The sequence below is a fragment of the Chionomys nivalis genome, chromosome 12 (assembly GCF_950005125.1).
Source record: "Chionomys nivalis chromosome 12, mChiNiv1.1, whole genome shotgun sequence".
Lineage (NCBI taxonomy): Eukaryota > Metazoa > Chordata > Mammalia > Rodentia > Cricetidae > Chionomys > Chionomys nivalis.
This window is the reverse complement of record NC_080097.1, coordinates 60,228,483-60,247,740: the sequence shown is the minus strand read 5'-3', so window position 1 is coordinate 60,247,740 and position 19,258 is coordinate 60,228,483. Positions and strand designations below refer to the sequence as shown.

General features: G+C 47.8%; 1 protein-coding gene across 3 annotated transcripts; it reads left to right on the top strand.

Moving 5' to 3' along the window:
* Positions 1–1,049: 1,049 nt before the first annotated feature.
* Positions 1,050–19,172, top strand: LOC130884627 (polyadenylate-binding protein 2). Of its 3 annotated transcripts, none has more exons than XM_057785735.1 (7): positions 14,072–14,434; positions 14,785–14,899; positions 15,517–15,584; positions 16,265–16,371; positions 17,196–17,283; positions 17,367–17,518; positions 18,277–19,172. In XM_057785735.1, exons 1-7 carry the CDS (start codon positions 14,096–14,098, stop codon positions 18,314–18,316), a joined length of 909 nt encoding a protein of 302 aa, XP_057641718.1. In that variant the 5' UTR covers positions 14,072–14,095; the 3' UTR covers positions 18,317–19,172. The 3 variants fall into 3 exon arrangements, with proteins under 3 accessions (XP_057641719.1, XP_057641718.1, XP_057641720.1); XM_057785737.1 differs by lacking the exon at positions 14,072–14,434 and adding an exon at positions 14,538–14,609; XM_057785736.1 differs by lacking the exons at positions 14,072–14,434; positions 14,785–14,899; positions 15,517–15,584; ... (2 more) ...; positions 17,367–17,518; positions 18,277–19,172 and adding exons at positions 1,050–1,139; positions 1,440–1,527; positions 1,966–2,405; positions 3,013–5,721.
* The last annotated feature ends 86 nt before the right edge of the window (positions 19,173–19,258 follow it).

Genomic DNA, 19,258 nt, shown 5'->3' with positions numbered 1-19,258 from the left:
TGGAAGCAAAGCAACACAATTGGCTGCCTCTTTCTGGTCTCGGCTAGAGGGGTTTTTCCCCTTTCGTTTTGCTTTGCTCTGCTTTTTCAGGACAGAGTTTCTCTGTGTAACTGTCCTGGAACTCGCTTTGTAGACCAGGCTGGCCTCAAATTCACAGAGATCTGCCTGTCTCTGCCTCCCATATGCTGAGGGTGATTTAGACCTTTAATCCTAGCATATCTGAGACAGAAGCAGGCAGATCTCTGCAAGTTCAAGGCCAGCCTGGTCTATGAAGTGAGTTCCAGGATAGCCAGGGCTACACAGAGAAGAAACCCAGCCTCAAAAGACAAATATAAACATAAATATATATCCACGTATAAGATAGATACATGTAATCTGTAAAACAGGTATTAACCTTAACCTTGGCAACCTGCATTTAGGGAGGGTGGGTATGATTAGTAGGAGTGAGTCCATTTGTGCCTTTGTTTGACCCTTTTAAATAATGAGAATTAATTCATGTGGTGGGCAAAACATAATAAAAATCAATCTGATTACAAAAGACGAAGGGTGCTTGTGGACGCTGCAATGCAAGGCCTCGCGCCCTGGTGCCCAGCTGAGGCTCCAGTCCAGGGAGAGCCCACTGCATTAAGGGTCCGGAGGGAAACTAGGTTTCTGTTTCGTGTCTCTTAATAGTCCCACAAGGGTAAGGTGCTGTTCCCAGGTTAAAGGGGACTGTTCTTCTTTCCCCAGGCACATAATCCAAAGCTTGGAAGTTCAACAAGTGTATGAACAGGACAAACCTTCCGGAAATGCTGAATTTGCACCGAGATGATGAGGCCGGGTGTGTTTCTCTGGCTACGCTGCGGGCTCGGCAAGCAAGCCGGCCGGCTCCGGTCACCATGGCCTCCGAAGTGCCTTTCAATGGCCCTCTCTTCCAGGAGTTGTGGCTCTTCCCAGCCCTGCCTCCCAGCCCCGCCCCTCTCTCTGGACGCATCTCTGGGTCCCATCATCACCCGGCGCCGGGCCCTCCCCCCCCGGCCCCCCCCCCTCGGCCCCCCCTTCCCTCCTTTCTTCCTTCCCTCCCTCCCTCCCTCCCTCCCTCCCTCCTAGTTCCTCCACCAGGAAACAACCGGATCCGGATCCCGGCTGCGGCCTGACCCGTGAGATTCCCTAACCTGGCTGGCGGGCGGGGTTGGAGACCAGCTACGGGTGGGAGAAAGGGAGGAGCTGGGTCTTTGGGCTGCACTTGGGGGAACCGGGAGTAGAGATGGTGTCGGCAGGAAGCCCGTGGACCCGGGTTTCCCGAGAGGCCAGTCATTAAACATGGAATCGGCCACACAGCTGGCAAAGCCTTGGAAGCTGGGGCCCAGTCCCAGGAGCTGCAGTTCCAGCCCTTTCCGGGCCAGACCCAGATCCCTGGCCTTTTTCATCTAGTTCTGCTCTCTCCCTCCCTTTTCCAGGGCTACACTCTGGCCGGGAGGATGAAAGGCCTCAGCAGGGAGCTCCCTGCCACCAGCACTGGGTCCTAAGAGCTGCCATCCAGGCTGGGTAAGTGTCTTCTTCCTTTCTGCCCCACACAGCCCTTGCTTTCCCCATCTTGCTCTTTAGTCCCTGTCGCCTCCCTACCTGTGCTTCTGTCAACATCTTCACATTATGCTCCTGGGGAGGTCCTAAGCTTCCTCCTATAGCCAAAAAGGTGTGTACCGTGGGGGTGGGGCGCAGAGGTGGCATACAGCTGGTATTGTCATATGAAAGGAATCTGAAGTAGTCTAAAATTAAAATTTGATTTGACATGTAATACATGGCCAGCTGCTTATGCCTTGAACCCACCCCATGACAAACCCTTTGCTCTTGCTTGTCCCTGTCTAGTGGTCTCTGGGCATTTCACCTATCCCAGGAGGTTGGCCAAATAGGAAATGTCCCCTCTGGGTCTCTTTTAATATTTTCTATCTATTTATGTCAGTCTGTCATCCTTGCCTCTTCTAGCCGCCCGGATGGCGACCCCAGCCTCAGCCCCAGATACACGGGCTCTAGTGGCTGACTTTGTAGGCTATAAGCTGAGGCAGAAGGGTTATGTCTGTGGAGCTGGCCCTGGGGAGGGCCCAGCAGCCGACCCGCTGCACCAAGCCATGCGGGCTGCTGGAGACGAATTTGAGACACGCTTTCGGCGCACCTTCTCCGACCTGGCCGCCCAGCTACACGTGACCCCAGGCTCGGCCCAGCAACGCTTCACCCAGGTTTCCGACGAACTTTTCCAAGGGGGCCCCAACTGGGGCCGCCTTGTGGCATTCTTTGTCTTTGGGGCTGCCCTGTGTGCTGAAAGTGTCAACAAAGAAATGGAGTCGCTGGTGGGACAAGTGCAGGATTGGATGGTGGCCTACCTGGAGACGCGCCTGGCCGACTGGATCCACAGCAGTGGGGGCTGGGTAAGAAGCTTCTCAATTGCTGCCCTACACATCCCTCTGCAAAGTTGCTCTTCATGGGAAAATGGGGCCTCTGATTGGAGGCTGGGGCATTTGTGCTGGGAAGGAGCCATTGGGGCTGAGTTCCCCTGTTTAAGTGGCGTCAGACTGAAAGCATCAAGCTAACTGTCCTCCAGGGCTACCATGCAGTAAGCGCAGGATGGGTTTCATGGTCCCAAGCAGACGACCGAATACAGAGTTTTATAAACAGTACCCAAAGAGCCTTCAGAGAAAAGGTGCGCCCCTGAGTACACAGCCTGGACAGTGGGGAGGACCAGGGATGGGTTGTGGTTAAGCAAGCCTTAGCAAAGGATGCCAGTTCTGAGCAGAATTGTTTGCCAAGGAAGAGATGGGGCTCGCTTGATGCGGACAGTGCAAAGTAGCCAAGTACCCTGGGCAGGGGGTTAGAGGGTTCCGAGGGGCATGTAGGCAGTAGATCTTTGGCGAGAGGGACTGGGTGTGGGCAGTGCTCACAGTGGATGGAACTGGAACTCTTCCTTCCCACTTCTCTCCACTCCCCTTTCCTGATATCCCTTTCTCCTCCTTTCTCTACTTCCCTTCTCTCCCACAGGCGGAGTTCACAGCTCTATACGGGGACGGGGCCCTGGAGGAGGCACGGCGTCTGCGGGAGGGGAACTGGGCATCAGTGAGGACAGTGCTGACGGGGGCTGTGGCACTGGGGGCCCTGGTAACTGTAGGGGCCTTTTTTGCCAGCAAGTGAGAAAGTCTAGGGCCAGGTGGGGCTAGGTGTGGCTAGGGGGCCAGGAGAGCTGGAACAGAACAGAGAATGATGCCCTTGGAAGAAATTGGATGGTCGTGGAACAGAAGGACAGGGGAAGGTAGTGTGTGAGGGAGCCAAGCATGCCAGGCAGGTGGCAAGAAGAAACATTGAGGAATGTTTCAAGGCCAGGAGCTCAGATGGAGTCATCGCAGGACTTGGGGAGAGGTAGGAGGCTCCAAGGAAGGTGAACTTATTTCAAGAATTGTGTGTCGTTCCCCCCCCCCCCCAGATGAATGGGGTCTAAAGAACCTAGAATTCACCTCCCTTTGGAATGGAAGCTTGGTGGTTAGGACTGGATGAATGGCTATGGCTGTGGGCTGCATGGGCACACGTGTGCATGTCGCACATGCACGCACGCTCATGTGCATGCTGGGCTGTTTGTCAAATCTGGTGATGGGATATTTCGAGAAAACATTCCTTCTTGCAGTGACAAGAACAAGGGCCAGCTCACTGGCCTTCTCCCCGCTGTCCCTGCCCTTGACCTTATGCCTCCAGGCCGAGGGAGGACTACTGTATCTAGATGAGGACGCTGGCACTGCCGGAAGTTGTTGGCAGGCTGTGGAGAGAAAGGTCTGCAGCCTTGATCTTCATCGGCCCCCTGCTGTGTGCACCTTTGCACTTGGGCTGACAGAGGGCAAGGCTGTGGAGCCTGCGTGGGTAGAAGCTTTGGTAGTTGGACCTGCCTGCCACCTTCCCCTCCAATGGGGGCACAATGGTGCCTAAAGTGTTGCCTATTTCTGGAACCTCTCTATCCAGCCGAAACTCTAAATTGGGGCTCTAATTTTCCTTTAGAGGATGTGGACATAAATGCCGATCTAGAATTGTTTGGGTCCCAAGGTCTCGGTGAGACGCGATGCCTTGAGAGGACCATTCCAGCTCTGAGCCCCTTGGGTGTGATGGTGACAGATACTCCTTGACTGGCTAATTCTGTGTGGCAGGTTCTGGTGCTGCTTTATCAGAGACCAGGTGTATAGGTTCTAGAGTACCTACCATGACCTAAACACATGTATGTTTCCTTTGAAGCCATGCTCTTTGCATAGGTATTGTCAACACGGAGTCTCTGATGACGCTAGCATTAGAGCTCGCAGTCCAGTCCTCTAGAACAAATCCGGACTATGCCCTGAGCCAGACCTCACTGCTGCACTTTCCGAGGTGCGAGCGTCGCTGCTCTTCACTGCTGACTCGTTCACAGTGCTCTGAACCCCAGCTGCGATGCTGAGCGCGGCTCGGCTGAGCTAGACCACAGCTGACTCGACTACTTCTCACTTGGTCCGAGAATGTGGCATCATACTGTGCTTGCTAGAATGTGGGACCAAATTGGCCTCAGGTGTTTTGTCCAGACTCTTCTTTGGAGAGGGTTGCACTTTTTCATAGTGTCTGTGGGGGGGTGTGGTAGGCTGCATGTGCCAGTCGGTGTGCTGATCCGAGAAAACTCAGAGCTATCTGTAGCAAGCAGTTGGGGTGCAAGGCTCCGACTTGCTCAGGACAAACCAGGCCAGTGGTTTCCAAACTGCTTGGCAGAGCCCCGAAGTGTTCTAGGGGCTGTCTCCTCAGGAGTCCTTAAGGAGGTGAGGGAGTGGAGGGCTGCACAGACTGGGCGATTTGCCCTCAGACAGAACAGCTCCCGATGTAGCTGTCTTATGTATGTATCGGGGTTCAGGGTAAGATTTTATTTGTGGTAAGGGCTTTGCTGCTGAAAAAAAGTTGGAAAACCACTGACTAGACCATCCACTCCACGGGGAGCCTGTGCTCCTTCAAGTTCAGGGAAGGTGCTTTGCTCTACCCTTCCCGCAGGACACCTACCCAAGTTAGCATTCCTGGAGGCCTTTAGCACACAGACGCCGGGAACCATGGCCAGGTTACCAGCATGCTCTGCTCACAAGCCTTCACGAGGGTGGAGAACAGAGGCTCTTAGGATTCCCAGAAGCTTAGCTCAGATGGGACCAAGTGGGGAGGTGTGACCTGTCCTGCGCTTCCCTTAAGGGCCAGCAGAAACCCAGAGACTTCCGTCAGGGAAAACCAGGGACTGTCTGGAGAGCCATATCGTTCCTTTGGAATAGCTCTTGGCCAAGAGGGCTGAGTATGGCTCCCAATTTTTAAGTCCATTTCATTTTTTTAAATTGAGGGAAATGGACATAATTTTTCAAAGACTAAATAGGTGGAGAGGATGTTCCTGCTCTCCAAGCCCAAAGGGACAAATAGGGACTTAGCTTATCGGCCAAGGAAAGAGCAGAAGTGGGGCAGCCCTGAGATTATTAACCCCACTCCCCATTCACACTAGGACATACATACTCTATTTTACTTTTTTTAAATCATAAACGGCAGGAGAACAGATTTGGTTAGTTTAGAAGAAGAGAAAAAGCTCTATAAATATAAATATATATTCCTGTATTTTTATTTAATAATTTATAAATGCCAAGTTCATTTGACTTTTATTTTTGTGTAATATGTAATGGTCGTATTAAAAATAAATAAAGCCCAGAAATTTAACGAGAAGTACTGAACAGGGTTTTGTGACTTCTATATTGTACAGCCTGGGTTTTAGAACATTCCCTAAACAGCCATTTCTTATGAACATAACCTTGTCAAGGGAAATAATTAGAGTTACAGGGATTTGGGGAAGTATTGAGATTAAAAATAAATCACAATACCCTAACCTGGCCAAACACTCAGTCTAAGGACTCTACCAAATGGTATAGGCATATGGTGCATTGGGAGCCCCCCTACACACTCCAGTCCCCTCCCCAATATCCTGGCTTGGTGTGGTGGCAAACTGCAATCCAGCAGTAAGAGGTGGAGACAGGAAGGTTGGCCACCCAGGTACATTGTGAGTTTAAAGACAGCCAAGGCATCATGAAACCTTGTCTCCAAACAATCATCAGAAAACAAAAGGGGAATTAATGAATGAAGGTCATTCTTAAGTAATATTCTCAAATACAAGAGCTAGGCTGAGGCCAGCCTGGTCTACGGAGCGAGTTCCAGGACAGCCAAAGCTACACAGAGAAACCCTGTCTTGGAAAACCTTTGAAAAAAAAAAAAAAAGCAAAAGCTAAGCTGTGACCTCTGCTGTGAGTTTCTGGGCAGCCAGAAAACTGGAAAACAGTGAGAGTCAAAGCTTTCCAGTTCCTTGGAAGGCACAGTTTTCTGAAAAGATGCTCAGTGACACAGCTGCTGGCAAGTGGAATATTTTCTAGCCCTGTCCTTTTAGAAATACCAAGTAGGGATCCAGACGGTCTTAGGTTTGCTGGATCAGCTTCACTAGAATTTAGTCCAAATGTTACTTTATGATGGTCTGGTTGCTGAACTGTAGACGTCCAAAGGGACGGACGGCTGTTTATATACGTTCTCTGTAAATGCCACTCATCCAGATGGCACTTTTAACAAAGTTGGACAGCACTTAGTTACAATTTCTGAGCACTGAGAGTGTAGGGAGGCTGGGTTGGGGTGGTTCTGGCTGTGCTGTGATTCTAGTGCAAAGATTTCAAGTGTAGGTTTAGCTGGTACTACATAGCTCCAAGCCAGTCCAGGCTGCAAGAGAAGACTCATTGTCAGGGAAATAGTAAAACCAAAACCCTACAGTTTCTGACAAATGGGTACATTATAGATACTCTTTATAAATAGTATGTTTGCTTTTTGTTTCTTATTATTTTTTATTTATTTATATATATATTTTTTTGAGAACAGGATTTCTCTGTAACTGCTCTGACTGTCTTGGAACTCACTTTGTGGACCAGGCTGGCCTTGAATTCAAAGAGATCCACCTGCCTCGGCCTCCCAAGCGCTGGGATTAAAGCCATTACTGCCTGGCTTCTTTTCTCTTTTGAAACAGGATCTTGCTTGTAGTTCAGACTAACCACAGACTCACAGTTTCTGGATTCTAGGCTTATACCAGCATGTCTGGATGTGGTTATGGGGAGCTATATAAGTAATAAAAACACAACCAGAAGCTAGATGCTAGTTATAGTCCCAGCGTTTGGGAGATAAAAGCAGGAGGATTGGTAGTTCAGTGCCAGTGTTCAACACAGACACAGAAACAACAGAAATTTTGAGCAGAAAACATAATATAACGAACTATATGGTTGTTTTCTACTTGTTGTTCACTCTTAGAGAAAATGTTCAAATATTTGGTGTGTATTTAGTACAGCGCTAGGCATGCAGGCAAAAAGAATAGAAAGACACCTCGGCTCACAATTTGCTTACGCTCTAGGAAGGGAAACAAAGATTTCATAACGTGTTAGAAGATAGTAACTACTATGAAGAAAGATGTGTCACACACCTTCATCCTGGCACTAGGGAGGCACTGGCAGGCAGATCTCCGGAAGTCCAAGGCCAGCCTGGCCTAGTGTGAGACCATGTCTAAAAATACTTTAAGAAAAGCAAGGTTGGAAATATGTATGTATTCTAATTTTAAATCAGATGGTCAAGGGGACCCTCATGTCCAAGGCAACAGTAAACCATGTATGGGGTAATTGAAAACATTCATTAGCATGTTAAAAAGTTTCTGTATTTTCTTGTAAAACTCATGAAGATAGTGTGTTAAGTGTGAAGGGTCATACTTTGTGTGTGTGTGTATGTGTGTGTGTTTCCTATTTAAACGAAGACTTCAACAAGAGTACATCAAGATACCATTTGTGCTTTTGTCTAGTGGGTAGATTTTGTTCTTTCTGCTATCAGTATGTTCTGATTTGGGAGGAGTAATGAACATAAACATCTGATACAGCACCTTAAAGCACATTCTGAAATAGCTAACCAGTCAAGCCCAGTGGAGGGCATGTATATTTGTAATCTCAGTATTCCAGGGGCAGGAGGATCACCAACAGTCAGGGGCCAGTCTGTTTGCATATGAGTTCTAAGCCAGCCAGGGCTACATAGGCAAACCCTTTATGAAAAGATTATTCTCTCACTGGGCTAGTGAGATGACTCAGTAGCTAACAGTGCTTGCCACCATGCCTGGCAGCCTGAGTTCAGTCCCACAAGGCGGCAAGACCACCAAGTCCTGAAAGCTTTTCTCTTACCTCCACACAAGTGCCCGGACACATGTGTTCCCCACCTCAAATAAATATATGTGAAAAGAAAAAATAGCCAATCGGCGGAGCTAAAGAGATGATTGATTGATTAAGGGCACTTGCTGCTCGATTGTGAAGAACGGAGTTCAGATCCCAGTATTGTGTTGGGTAGTTCATAACCACCTGTCACTCCAGCTCCAGGAGATTAGTCACCTTCTGGTATCTGTGGGCACCAGAGCACACAGACAAATACATAAATTAAATAAAATGTTTTAAAGTTATCCAATCAAAACTGAAATTAAGCAGCCCTGGCAGCAGCCCTTTCTCATTTAAATGTATTCTACTTCCATGCGAGGTCTGAGCCAAGACGTTGACACAAGCAAGGTCAGGCAATATTAGAAGATACCAGGATCTCTGTAAGATAGGGATGAGGGGCTGGACAGATAGCTCAGCAGTTAAGAGTGCTTACTGCTTGTAAGCAGAAGCTGCTCGTTTGTCCTCCGACTGCCCAGACCCAAATAATCACACAGAAGCTATATTAATTACAACACAGTTTGGTCTATTAGTTCAGGCTTCTTATTAACTTTTTTTTTTATGTTGTCCTTTCTTTAAGATTTTATTTATATATTAAGTATACAGTGTTCTGCCAGAGGAGGGCACCAGATCCCATTATAAATGGTTGTGAGCCACCATGTGGTTGCTGGGAATTGAACTCAGGACCTCTGGAAGAGCAGCCAATGCTCTTAACCTCTGAGCCATCTCTCCAGTTCCTTAACTCTTACATCTTAACCCATTTCTACTAATTTATATTTTACGACAATTATATTTGTTACCTCTTGCTTCTTTGTTTTTTTTTTGTTTGTTTGTTTGTTTGTTTTTCGAGACAGGGTTTCTCTGTGGTTTTGGAGCCTCTCCTGGAACTAGCTCTTGTAGACCAGGCTGGTCTCAAACTCACAGAGATTCGCCTGCCTCTGCCTCCCGAGTGCTGGGATTAAAGACGTGCGCCACCACCGCCCGGCTTACCTCTTGCTTCTTGAGCTGCTACATAGCGTCTCTCTGACTCCACCTATTCTCTCTATCTCTGTTCAGATTTCCTGCCTGGCTTTGCTCTACTAAGCCATTGACTGAAACACCTTTATTTATCAACCAATAAAAGCAACACATGTATAGAAGAACATCCCACATCATCTCCCCTTATCTGTCTAAATAAAAAAGAAGGTTTTTACTTTAACATAGTAAAGTTACATATAGCAAAACAATTATCTAGCAAGAATTATAGTTACAATATTTAGTCCTTTTACATTTAGCAAATTAAGGAAAATACTGTCATCTATTCTATCTTTGTGAGTCTAAAGTTTTATATCTAACTTATCTAATGAACACTGCTTATTCATTTCCTGTCCACCTAGCCCCGAATAATCACATAGAAACTATATTAATTACAATACTGTTTGTAAATACAATATAAAATGTCTTAGGCATATTTCTAGTTAGCTCTTACATCTTAAATTAACCCATTTCTATCTATCTGTATCATAAAGCTGTGGCCTACTGGTAGGTGTCTTTCTCGTTCGGCAGCTACATGTTGCCTCTCTGACTCCGTCTAACTCTCTCTATATATCTCTGTTCAGATTTCCCACCTGGCTTTGCTCTGCTAAGCCATTGGCTGAAAGAACTTTATTTATCAACCAACAAAAGCAACATATATACAGAAGGACATCCCACATCAACTGCTCTTGCAGAGGACCTGGGTTCACGTCTCAGCATCTACAGAGCAGCTCACAACTATCTATACTTCCAGGTCCAGGGAATCTGACACCCTCTTTTGGCTTCTGGGGACTCCCCCTACATGCAAGTGTTAAACGTAAATCCACACAGGCACATATATACATACACATCAAAATAATAAGTTTTTAAAAGAATACCATAAGATTCCAAGTCTTATGTCAGCGCTATCCAGTGAAAAATAATGCACGCCACAATTAGAGTTTTACACTATTCTAGACACCTCATTAAAAATATTAAGAGCCGCTGGGCGGTGGTGGCGCACACCTTTAATCCCAGCACCTGGGAGGCAGAGGCAGGTGGATCTCTAAATTTATTCCAGGATAACCAGGGTAGCACAGAGAAATCCTGTCTTGCTGGGCAGTGGTGACACATGCCTTTAATTCCAGCACTCAGGTGGCAGAGGCAGGTGAATCTCAGTTTGAGGCCAACCTGCTCTACAGAGTGAGTTCCAATATAGGCTCCAAAGAGAAACCCTGCCTCGAAAAACCAAAGAAAAGGGGAAAAAAATCCTGTCTTAAGAAGAAAGAAAAAGAGGAAATCAGATACAATTGCACATGTACTTGATATATAATCTTATATTCTGCTGCTTTGGCTTGGCATTATTTTTGCAAGTTTAAGAATATTTTGAGCCGGGTGGTGGTGGCGCACGCATTTAATCTCAGCACTCGGGAGGCAGAGGCAGGCGGATCTCTGTGAGTTCGAGGCCAGCCTGGTCTACAATAGCTAGTTCTGGGACAGGCACCAAAGCTACAGAGAGACCCTGTCTGGAAAAACCAAAAGAAAAAAAAAAGAATATTTTGTACCTCACAAAAGGTACAAAATACATACATTTGCATAATATGTATAACCTCTCAGGTGCAAAATAATGTTTTGTTGGATATTATAGTTTGCCTACATTTTTGTCTCTGGAATTTATAATTTTCAGTGTCATTCTTAATATAATTTATGTATTAAAGCAGACAGTGTAGGGAGTTTTTAAAGGGATTTTTCTTTTTCTTTCTTTTTTTGGAGACAGGGTCTCATGTAGCACAAGCTAGCCTCAACTTTCCTATATAGTTGAGGCTAGCCTTAAACGAATTCTTCTGCTCTACTCCCAAGTGCTAAGAATTCAGGAGTATGTCGCCACACCTGCCTCTGTAGGTATTTTGTTTTTAAAGATTTAAAAACTTTTAATGGTGGGGGGGGGAGAGTATATGCATGTGTGTTGGTGCCTGTGGAGGCCAGAAGATGTTGACACCAAGAGAGCTGAAGCTACAGGTGGTTATGAGCATGGGGTATTGGGGACCGAACTCAGGTCCTCTATAAGAGGACCAAACACTCTTGTGTTGTTTTGTCTCTGAGACAGGCTATTGCAGTATAGCTCTAGCTACTCACTGTAGTGGTTTATCTATCACTTGTATTTTAATAAATAAATCTTGCCTGAAGGCCAGAGGCAAAGCTAAAGCCACTAGAGGTCAGGTAATGGTGACACATACCTTTAATCCCAGGATTTGGGAGACTGAGGCAGATGGATCTCTGTGAGTTCAAGGCTACTCTGGGCTACACAAGATCAATGCAGAAACAAATCCAGGTGGTGGTATCTCACACTTTCAATCCCAGTCCTAGGGAATTGTGCCTTTAACCCAGTCCTAGGGAATCGTGCCTTTAGTCCCAGTCCTAGGGAATCGTGCCTTTAGTCCCAGTCCTAGAGAGCCGTGCCTTTAGTCCCAGCACAAGGCTTAGTGCTTGGTTTACAGTGCCTTGATTGAGGTTAAGACTTTTCTCCTGGCTTTAGCTTTGCCTCTGGTCTTCAGGCAAAATACAAATAATATACCACTATAATTCACTCTGATACTCTCTGTGTAGTTCAGACTGGCCTGGAACTTATGATGTCCTCCTGCTTCAACTTCTCAAGTGCTAAGATTACAGATGTATATCACAATGTTGAGAAAATCATAACCTCAGGAGGCTGAGGGAGGAGGATCTCAAGTTTGAGGCCAGACTGAGTTACATAATTTAAAAAAAAAAAAAAGCTGGGCAGTGATGGCACACACCTTTAATCCTAGCACTTATGAGGCAGAGGCAGGTGGATCTCCATTTGAGGCCAGCCTGGTCTGGTCTGCAGAGTGAGTTTTTGGACAGCCAAAGCTGCACAGAGAAACCGTGTCTCGGAAAAACAAAATAAACTCCAAAGGATTTAGGGGAATATGGTTTGGGAAGCTCTTTCCTACTCAGGTCAGAATCCAATATAAGAAACAGTGGCAGTTAATACAATCATGGGCTTGCTGGAAAGTAGAATTAAAAGGTATTTAATGATGGGCGTGGTAGCACACACCTTTAATCCCAGTCCTTGGGGGGTAGAGGCAGGCTGATCTCTGTGAGATTAAGGCCAGCCTGGCATATATATTGAGCTTCAGACCAGCCAGAGTGAAGTAGTGAGACCGTGTCTCAAAACCACGCCATCACAACAGAAAGGTATTGCCTTGTTAAATTGGGTGCCAGCAAACCCTGCGAATTTTGAATTGGTTAGAATCAGTATTGGAGAACTTTCTTCAGAAGTGCCCATTTTTTTGTGATTTAACCCTGATGAATCCACAGCAAAAATCTGACTCTTCTTCCAGCTCCCAATCTCCTGAGGTAAGGAACCGCAAGAAGCGGGGACGGCAGTGGGGTGTAGTGCGTGGTGCTTCCGTCTGACTCTGGTTTGCTTATGGGTTTCTTTGCCCAACCCGCCCCCCCCCAACCATGGTAACATTTTTGGTTGTGTTTGTATAAGTTCACCGCTCAAACTTGTAGTTTGGTCTCTTCTACAAAAAAGTCCTCTTGCAGATTGTAGCACTACTGCTCATCACTCCTATAAACGCGTGGGATTTCTCCTAGAGTTTGGGAATCCTGCCTTGTCCAGGGCCAGCTCGCATGCAGGGTGAAAGGTGGCCCCTAAAAGTTGCAGTCAGCCAATAATCTCATAGCATGTGTACTCTGCTAAGAGTATCACCTCTTAGGGATACAAATAGAAACAGCACGTCGCCCCTTGTCTGCAGGCGCTCATCACCTAGTTAGGAAACAGCATAAAATCGTTAAGTGCACAGTGGCCAGGCCCACTGTCTCAAGACAGGAGGGGAAAGTTGGAAGGCATTCTCACTGAGGTGGCAAAATCGGAACCTCAGATACAATCATGGAACGACAAGGGTGGAGGGAGACCTTGCAAACTAGCTGAGTTCTGCTGTGGCTAAGGCCACTTTCAATAATTGACTTTTCAGCTGCCCAGGAAAAAGAGGGTGCTGTGACTGCCTAGACACTAAGGTTGAGGATCTAGACAGAAGATCTATTCAGAACAACGACACCGAACTCCCAATCTAGATCTGGGTGAGGATTAGTGAGGTTTGTAGTTTGTGTCAAGACAGCTCCTCACCCCTAAATACTTAAGGGACTGGCGCGTTACGTGACCCCAGTCCTACTCTCTGGCCGGTTTTTGTTTCGATTTTTGAGACTGGGTTGCAGGACTGACTGTCCTGGAACTCTCTGTGTAAACCAGGCTGGCCTTGAACTAACAGATTCGCCAGCCTCTGCTTTCTGAGTCCTGGGATTAAAGGTGTGCGCCACCCTGCCCGGCTCAGGAATTCAGTAGCTTTAAACCTCACAACCCTTTCAGGAGCAAGGTTCACCTGTCGCACAACGGGTGTCATCCCGTCGAATCTCACAAGCCAATCGGCATATGAGAATGGGCCTCTTCAGTGAGGCCTTTGGAAGATTGGTCATTTTTGCTCGCTAGTCTGGGGCCAATCGTGGAGCAGCCTCCATGTTGTCGGCCCGCCCATGGGCGGAGGAGGAGCGGAAAGTCGTCACAGTGCGGGCGTATTGTTACCTAAGGACTCGACAGGAGGTGGGGTGTGTTGATTGACAAGCTTATTTCACCTACCGGGATCCCAGAATTTGGCGCAGCGACCCGCCTTGGAGGTGGGGTCTTATTTGATTGTCAAGGAGAATTCCCCAATCGTAGTCGAGCTCGGGGTGACGGGCAGGCAGACTGACTAATGAATCCTCGGCGTGGCCGGCACAGTTCTCCAATCGCCGAGCAGCGGGCCCCAGTCTGAGCGGCGATGGCGGCGGCAGCGGCGGCGGCAGCAGCAGCGGGGGCTGCGGGCGGTCGGGGCTCCGGGCCGGGGCGGCGGCGCCATCTTGTGCCCGGGGCCGGTGGGGAGGCCGGGGAGGGGGACCCGGGGGGCGCAGGGGACTACGGGAACGGCCTGGAGTCTGAGGAGCTGGAGCCTGGAGAGCTGCTGCCAGAGCCCGAGCCCGAAGAGGAGCCGCCCCGGCCCCGTGCCCCCCCCGGAGCTCCGGGTCCTGGGCCCGGCTCGGGAGCCCCCGGCAGCCAGGAGGAGGAGGAAGAGCCGGGACTGGTCGAGGCCGACCCCGGGGACGGCGCCATTGAGGACCCGGTGAGGGAAGGAGGCCGAGCGAGCGGGCCGGGTCATGCGAGGCCCAGAGCTCGGGCGGGAGGGAGGCAGGCGGGGGGTGGGGTTGGGCGGGGAATAACGTGGCTGATGGCGGGCCGGGGCCGTTCGTGAGCGGGCGGATGGGGCCTCGTGGATACCTAGGGGGGTTCTAGAGAAGGTAGTTTGGCTTATATTTTTGTGCTGTTATTTTTTTTTTCCCCCTTAACTACGACTCTCGCACGAGGCGAGGGAAATGGCCGAGCATGGGTGGCTGTGGCCGGCCCAGACAAAATGTACGGCACAGCCCCTGCGTCTGCGGTTAACCTTCTGCATGCCCTGCTCACTCATTGTAGGAGCTAGAAGCGATCAAAGCTCGAGTCAGAGAGATGGAGGAAGAGGCTGAGAAGCTAAAGGAGCTACAAAACGAGGTAGAGAAGCAGATGAATATGAGTCCACCCCCAGGCAATGGTGAGTATATCGGCTCCTGCACATACAGTCCGGGTCTTTGGGTTGATTGTGGGCGGGGGGTGCCCGGCAGTATGGCCTTCGAAGCTCGAAACCTTGAAGCTGCTTGTCGGAGCAATTTTTCTGGGCCGGTGCTGTGGTCATAGTCCATTGTGTGTTCTGCTGACCTTTGTTAGACACAGGCTGTTTGATGGTGACACTCTTGTGCCTTTCTTTGTCTCATTTAATATGTGTTTCTCTTTGTTCTTCATCTGTCCGTACCCTTCTTGTGGAGATCGCCCGCTGGCGTTTGACCTTCAAGTCTAATGCTTTCAGTTAGAGACCCCTCGGTTAGGGCTTAGAAGATCCTGATAACTGGTAGAAATGGAAGACTCAGTCCATCCAGTTCTGTTCACGCTGAGGCATTTCAGCCAGAGCAGTTCAATAGAAACTCGGTTTGGGAAATATAAATTAGGATTTTTTTTTAAAGGGGATAGTTTCACTACACAATATGGTGGGCACTGTTCTAGGTAATGGGTATAGTAGAACAGCCTCAAGTCTTAGCCTCATGGTGGTGGGGGTATATATGTATTGATCCAACAGAAGTATGCTTGCTTAAAATACTTTCTATTTTTTCCAAGCTGGCCCAGTGATCATGTCTCTTGAGGAGAAGATGGAGGCTGATGCTCGTTCTATCTATGTTGGCAATGTATGTATTGAGGAAGAATCTGAATAGGGTTTGGGAAGCGTTCAATTTTTTTTCTTTTGTTTTTATTTTAGGTAGGGTTTGTTACATAGCCCAGACTGGCCATTGTTTCAAAGTGATTCTCCAGTCTCAACCTACTGAGTATTGACATTATAACAGTACATTGTTGTTTGGGTTTGGGGGGGGCGGGAGGTTCCCTATGTATCCCTGGATGACCTGGCACTAGCTGTGTAGTCCAGGCTGGCCTCAAATTCACAGAGATCTGCGTGTCTCTGCCCGGGATTAAAGGTGTGTGCCACTATACATGGTCTTATTTTGGGTTTTCTCAGTGTAGCCTTGGCTGGCCTGGAATTTGTGCTGTAGAGTGGGCTGGCCTGAAATTCAAAGATCTGCCTGCCTCTGCCTCTCAAGTGCTGGGATGAAAGGCATGCACTATCACCTGGCAGGAATACATTCTTATTTTAGGATGTTACATAATAATTTGAAAGGAATCTCTAGAATTGATTTGCAGTTTGGGACTTGGGGAAGGTTATGAGGAGACAGAGGTAATGAAATGGTAAGATTCTGGAGTTGGAGGAAAGGGGAACAATATTTGCTGTGCCGTGGACCCAGACTAAAGACGTCTAAGCAGGGTGCCTGTTCAGTTTTCCCAGTACTTGTAAAATGAGTGTTCCTTTCCTCAGGTGGACTATGGTGCAACAGCAGAAGAGCTGGAAGCTCACTTTCATGGCTGTGGTTCAGTCAACCGTGTCACTATACTCTGTGACAAATTCAGTGGCCATCCCAAAGGGTGAGTAGGGGAGTAAGTTGAGATCTTGTTAGCCAGGGTTTAAAATACAGACTGCTTTTCAGACCACCACCAGCCTCCAAGCTGGGAGTGGAAGCCAGGACCTCGAACATGCTGAAAGTATGTGCCCTGCTGCTGAGCTACCAGTGTGAACTCACATTAGTTTAATTTTTAATTTATTTTAATTTAAATTTAATTTTGAGATAAAGGTTATTCTGTGTAGCCCTGGCTATCAGCTCTATAGACCAGACTGACCTTAAACTCAGATCCACCTGCTTCTGCCTCTGCATTCTAAGTGCTAGGATTAAAGTCTTGAAGCACTGCTTCAAGCCAGACTTAAATTAACATTTAGTATTTTATAAGAAGTGTGTTTTACCTGCAAGTTTATAACAGTGGTTTTCTGTTAACTATCTTCAGAGTCCGGGTAATAAGGGGGGGGGGGCGGCGTTGTAAGCTAGAAGGGCCGCACCAGGTGTGGCTCTATGGAAATCTGGGCCTTGTTACTTTAATTTTTGTGCTGGAAATTGAACCCAGGGACTCGGGGTGTGTGCTGGTGAGTGCTCTTATCCGAGCTATCACACACGTTCACCCTTTTTTTACGCTTTTTCACCCAGGCTAGCCTTAAACTTGAAGTTCTACTGCCTCTGCCTACTGAGTAGCTGGGATTGCAAGCTGTGTTCACTGTGCCCAAAAGTAGTTGGAAATTTTTATAAGTATAGTACTTAAATAATTTAATTATTTTAAAATTTCAATTAACTATTTATAAGTTAGGTTTAACCTGTGAGTTACTTGTAAAATCCAATAAAATGACAAATGATTCTTTCCAGGTTTGCGTATATAGAGTTCTCAGACAAAGAGTCAGTGAGGACTTCCCTGGCCTTAGATGAGTCCCTGTTCAGAGGAAGACAGATCAAGGTAAGCACAGTAAGTGCCTTGGCTGTGGACTCTCTGCAGATTCTCTGCCTTTACTCCGTCTTTCTCTCTCACATCCTGTGCAGGTGATTCCCAAACGAACCAACAGACCAGGCATCAGCACAACAGACCGGGGTTTCCCGCGTGCCCGATACCGTGCCCGGACTACCAATTACAACAGCTCCCGATCTCGATTCTACAGTGGTTTTAACAGCAGGCCCCGGGGTCGAGTCTACAGGTCAGGATAGATGGGCTGCTCCTCTTTCCCCGCCTCCCATGAGCCCTTAGGCTTCATCCTCTCCTGATCTGAGGACCCTCGCTCCCTTGTCCTCTTTTTTTGGTTTCTGGGGACTTGGTCCTCCCACGCGTTCAGAGGGAGGAAGTAGCTGCAGGCCAATTCAGTTCTGTTTCCTTGAGCAGAAATTTGATGGGGACAGAGTTGTTCTGACATGTTCCTTCCTCCGCTTCCTTTCTTTGGGTATTGGTGGCAGTGAAAGTTTACACTAAGTTTGTAAGGCCTCCGGGTAGGGAGAGCACTGCTGGGACATTGTTACTTTTCCCAGAGTTAGGGGGGGTTAGATGTTGCTTCCTTGGAAGCATCCAGCTGCGGGCTGATTCCCCCACAGCTGTGTGGGAGGACTGAGGTTGTTCCAAGGTTAGCTGTCTGATGGGCCTAGTGGCACCATCTTGTGACTATGCTTGCCTTCTGTCCTTGCAGTAAGTTGTATGTTAAGATAAACCCTGCCTTTTCACCAGATAGGGTCTAAGCTGTGAAGGACTGGAGAGACAATGGATCTTTTTCTTGACCCTCAGTGTCTTACATGCACTTCCTTACCCGTTTCTGGAGGCCCCAGTTTGCCAGTTGTTTTCCTGGGAGCGAACACTCACTTTTAAGAGCTCCCTTTGGTACTGGGGCAGTTGCGGGCCCATGGGGAGGGTCTTGCACTGAGCTCTCTAGGAACCATGTTAACACCTAACTCTCCTTCTTTCTTCCAGGGGCCGGGCTAGAGCGACATCATGGTATTCCCCTTACTAAAAAAAGTGTGTATTAGGAGGAGAGAGAGGAAAAAAAGAGGAAAGAAGGAAAAAAAAAAGAATTAAAAAAAAAAAAGAAAAACAGAAGATGACCTTGATGGAAAAAAAAATATTTAAAAAAAAAAAAGATATACTGTGGAAGGGGGGAGAATCCCATAACTAACTGAGGAGGGACCTGCTCTGGGGAGTAGGGGAGGCCCAGGGAGTGGGGCAGGGGCTACATATTCCCTCTGGGGATTCGCCATGGACACATCTCAACTGTGCAAGCTGCTCCCTGTTTCCCTGCTCCCCTTCACCCTCTTTGGGCCTACTCAAGGGTAGGTGGGCACGGGTGGTAGGGCTTTTTTTTACCCAGGGCTCTGGAAGGACACCAATCTGTTCAGCTTGTTTCCTTCCCTCGTCTTCTCCCTGCCTTTTGCAGTCCCTGCCTGCCTGCTCCTGTCCTACCAGGTCTACGCCCACCCTGCCCTTCTTTCCTCGGGCTCCCTGCCCCTCCAGTTTGCCTGGTGATCTGTTTTGTTTCCTTTTGTGTTTCTTTTTCTGTTTTGAGTGTCTTTCTTTGCAGGTTTCTGTAGCCGGAAGATCTCGCTCCCAGTGGCTCCAGTGTAAATTCCCCTTACCCCTGGGGAAATGCACTACTTTGTTTTGGGGAGTTTTGGGGTGTTTTTGTTTTTCAGGTGTTTTTGTTTTGTTTTATTTTTTCTTTACCTTTTTCCCTTTTATTTGGAGGGAATGGGAGGAAGTGGGAACAGGGAGGTGGGAGGTGGATTTTGTTTATTTTTTTTAACTCATTTCCAGGGGATGGGATTTTTTTTAAATAATGTGTCATGAATAAATAAAGTTGTTTATGAAAAAATTTTTGGTACTTTGAGTGTAAATGCTGTTTACATGCTAGTTCTCAAGTCACAGATGGTTGTTGAGGGGGAAAGTATACTAGTGTTTT

What these genes read in the sequence shown, in the direction of transcription:
- LOC130884627 (XM_057785735.1), top strand. Translation starts at nt 14,096, where the DNA reads ATGGCGGCGGCAGCGGCGGCGGCAGCAGCAGCGGGGGCTGCGGGCGGT. An exon ending in TTCAGTGGCCATCCCAAAGG is followed by an intron (nt 16,372 to 17,195) that starts GTGAGTAGGGGA and finishes GATTCTTTCCAG; the next exon opens with GTTTGCGTATATAGAGTTCT. An exon ending in TCAGAGGAAGACAGATCAAG is followed by an intron (nt 17,284 to 17,366) that starts GTAAGCACAGTA and finishes CATCCTGTGCAG; the next exon opens with GTGATTCCCAAACGAACCAA.